This window comes from Citrus clementina, unplaced genomic scaffold (genome assembly GCF_000493195.1).
Source record: "Citrus clementina cultivar Clemenules unplaced genomic scaffold, Citrus_clementina_v1.0 scaffold_9, whole genome shotgun sequence".
NCBI classification, from domain to species: Eukaryota; Viridiplantae; Streptophyta; class Magnoliopsida; order Sapindales; family Rutaceae; genus Citrus; species Citrus x clementina.
In genome coordinates this window covers 26578134-26580042 of record NW_006261964.1, presented here as the reverse complement: position 1 = coordinate 26580042, position 1909 = coordinate 26578134, and the positions used below count along the sequence as shown (strand labels likewise).

The window sequence follows — 1909 nt, the reverse complement described above, 5'->3', positions numbered from 1 at the left end:
TGGTAGGAGTAGTTGATTTAATTTGGTAGTTGTTTAGGACTTGAGTTACGGATAATAAACTATTATGAGTAGTTGTTGGATTGTGAACTTGATTTATTTGTCGGCTTGGTAGTTGGAATGTGAAAATGATTTTTTTTTTTTTGGTGGACTTGGCTTATGACTGCATATTTTAACAATGTAATGACTTTTTTACTAGTTTATTGACCAATGAAGCCTACAAAAGTATTTGGTAATTTGGTATTTTCCAATCTCTATATTTTGCTTTTAAAAAAAATTATTTTGGCTATAAAAATATTGACACCCATTAGTATTTGTAAATTTTATTGCTCTACAATCACCATTTAGTTGATAATGTGTGTTTTGGTAACATTCTAATCAACCATTATCTTGCCTAAACATTTAAGGACTTGTTCTTGAGGATGATGTTTCGGATTTTCTAGGAAGGATTTGGAAGAAAGGTCTATCTTGCCTAAACTTGTTGTTGAGCATGCCCACCAGAAATTTATTATATAAATATATTATATAATTTATTTTATAAATTTATAACTTTAAATTTTATTTTAATGAAATTAGGCTTCAAAATATGAAGATATAGTGTTTAAAAATTTAAATATATGTAATATATGGGTCAAATAAATATAATTATTTAAAATAATATATATTTTATAATTTTTTTTTATAAAATTTGGATTTTGAGTCGGACCTCGGACTTATCAAGTGAAATCGAATCCCGCCTGAACTCATCACTGGGTAAGGTCTGGTCCGGTCTAGGTCTCGGGCAGGCAGGTATTTTGACATCTCTAAGTAAATGATGGAGAGGATATGCTTCAGTAAAACTTCAAAAATATGCATGAAGCAAGAGAGTTGAAAGAGTGAAAAGGTAGACCTCCTTTTGATGAGATGGACTTGACCTTATACAGTGGGGTGCCTCAAAGGGTGTTTTTAGTACTTGATAATCAAGTGAGTAATTATTAGTATTAATTTGATTTTATTGTTTTGATTATTAGTTATTTTTCTTATTTGATTATATGTTGCCCAAACATGCACTTAAGTCAAATTATAATGAATAAATGGTTTTTACCCCAACGAAAATTAAATTATTCGGTAAAATTTCATGACCACACACATAATCAATCATAAAATTTGGCACGCAAGTTTAGGCCCTATAAATAGCAAGCTCTTCTGCTTTCAGTTTCACTTTGCAAAGAGCCTTCGAAATAACAATTATTAGCAATGAAGAGTTCATTACCAGCACTGGCCCTTTTCTTCTTTCTCTTGGCCTTCGCCGCAAAACCCTCTTTGGCCGCTCGTCATGAGCCTTGCCTGACCGATGGCAAGGAGCTTCGCTCTGAAGTCATCGTATCTGCATTGAAAGGAGTTGTGGAAGATGGACCAAACCTAGTCACGTCTGCATTTGATTGTCCACGTAAGTATAAAACGCCATGCTTTTCCTTTTTTTAATTTCATTATTGAAACAACTTGGAGATTTTGATCATTTCTCAACAAAGTTTAATTTTCTTATGAAATCCTTCACAGGCAAGAGCTCATGGCCAGAGCTGGTTGGTAAAAACGGGAAGGTTGCTGCTGCTATTATAGAGAAAGAGAATCCTTGTGTTCATGCAATCGTATTACTTGAGGGAACTCCAGTTACTAAGGACTATAGGATTGACAGGGTTCGTGTTTGGGTCAACAAGAAAGGGAAGGTGATTAGGGTTCCTCGTATTGGTTGAATTTCCTCCATCTTCTATCTCATGACTAATAAATAAATAAATGAAATAAGTGTTGTTGTGGTCTATGAGATAATGCATGCTTGGACTAATTTGCTCCTTGAACATGTTGTTCGTCAAAGCATACATGAATCGTGTTCCTTAACAAAAACTATAATATTATCCTTAATTATGTGCGCTAA

The 1909-nt window shown here is 33.3% G+C and overlaps 1 protein-coding gene across 1 annotated transcript; it reads left to right on the top strand.

Moving 5' to 3' along the window:
• The first annotated feature begins 1178 nt into the window (after positions 1 to 1178).
• LOC18031486 (inhibitor of trypsin and hageman factor) lies at positions 1179 to 1909 on the top strand. The gene is made up of 2 exons (XM_006421513.2): positions 1179 to 1426; positions 1537 to 1909. Exons 1-2 carry the CDS (start codon positions 1234 to 1236, stop codon positions 1728 to 1730), a joined length of 387 nt encoding a protein of 128 aa, XP_006421576.1. The 5' UTR covers positions 1179 to 1233; the 3' UTR covers positions 1731 to 1909.

Coding starts and splice junctions, on each gene's coding strand:
- LOC18031486 (XM_006421513.2), top strand. CDS start 1,234: ATGAAGAGTTCATTACCAGCACTGGCCCTTTTCTTCTTTCTCTTGGCC. Junction 1,427..1,536: donor GTCTGCATTTGATTGTCCAC/GTAAGTATAAAA, acceptor AATCCTTCACAG/GCAAGAGCTCATGGCCAGAG.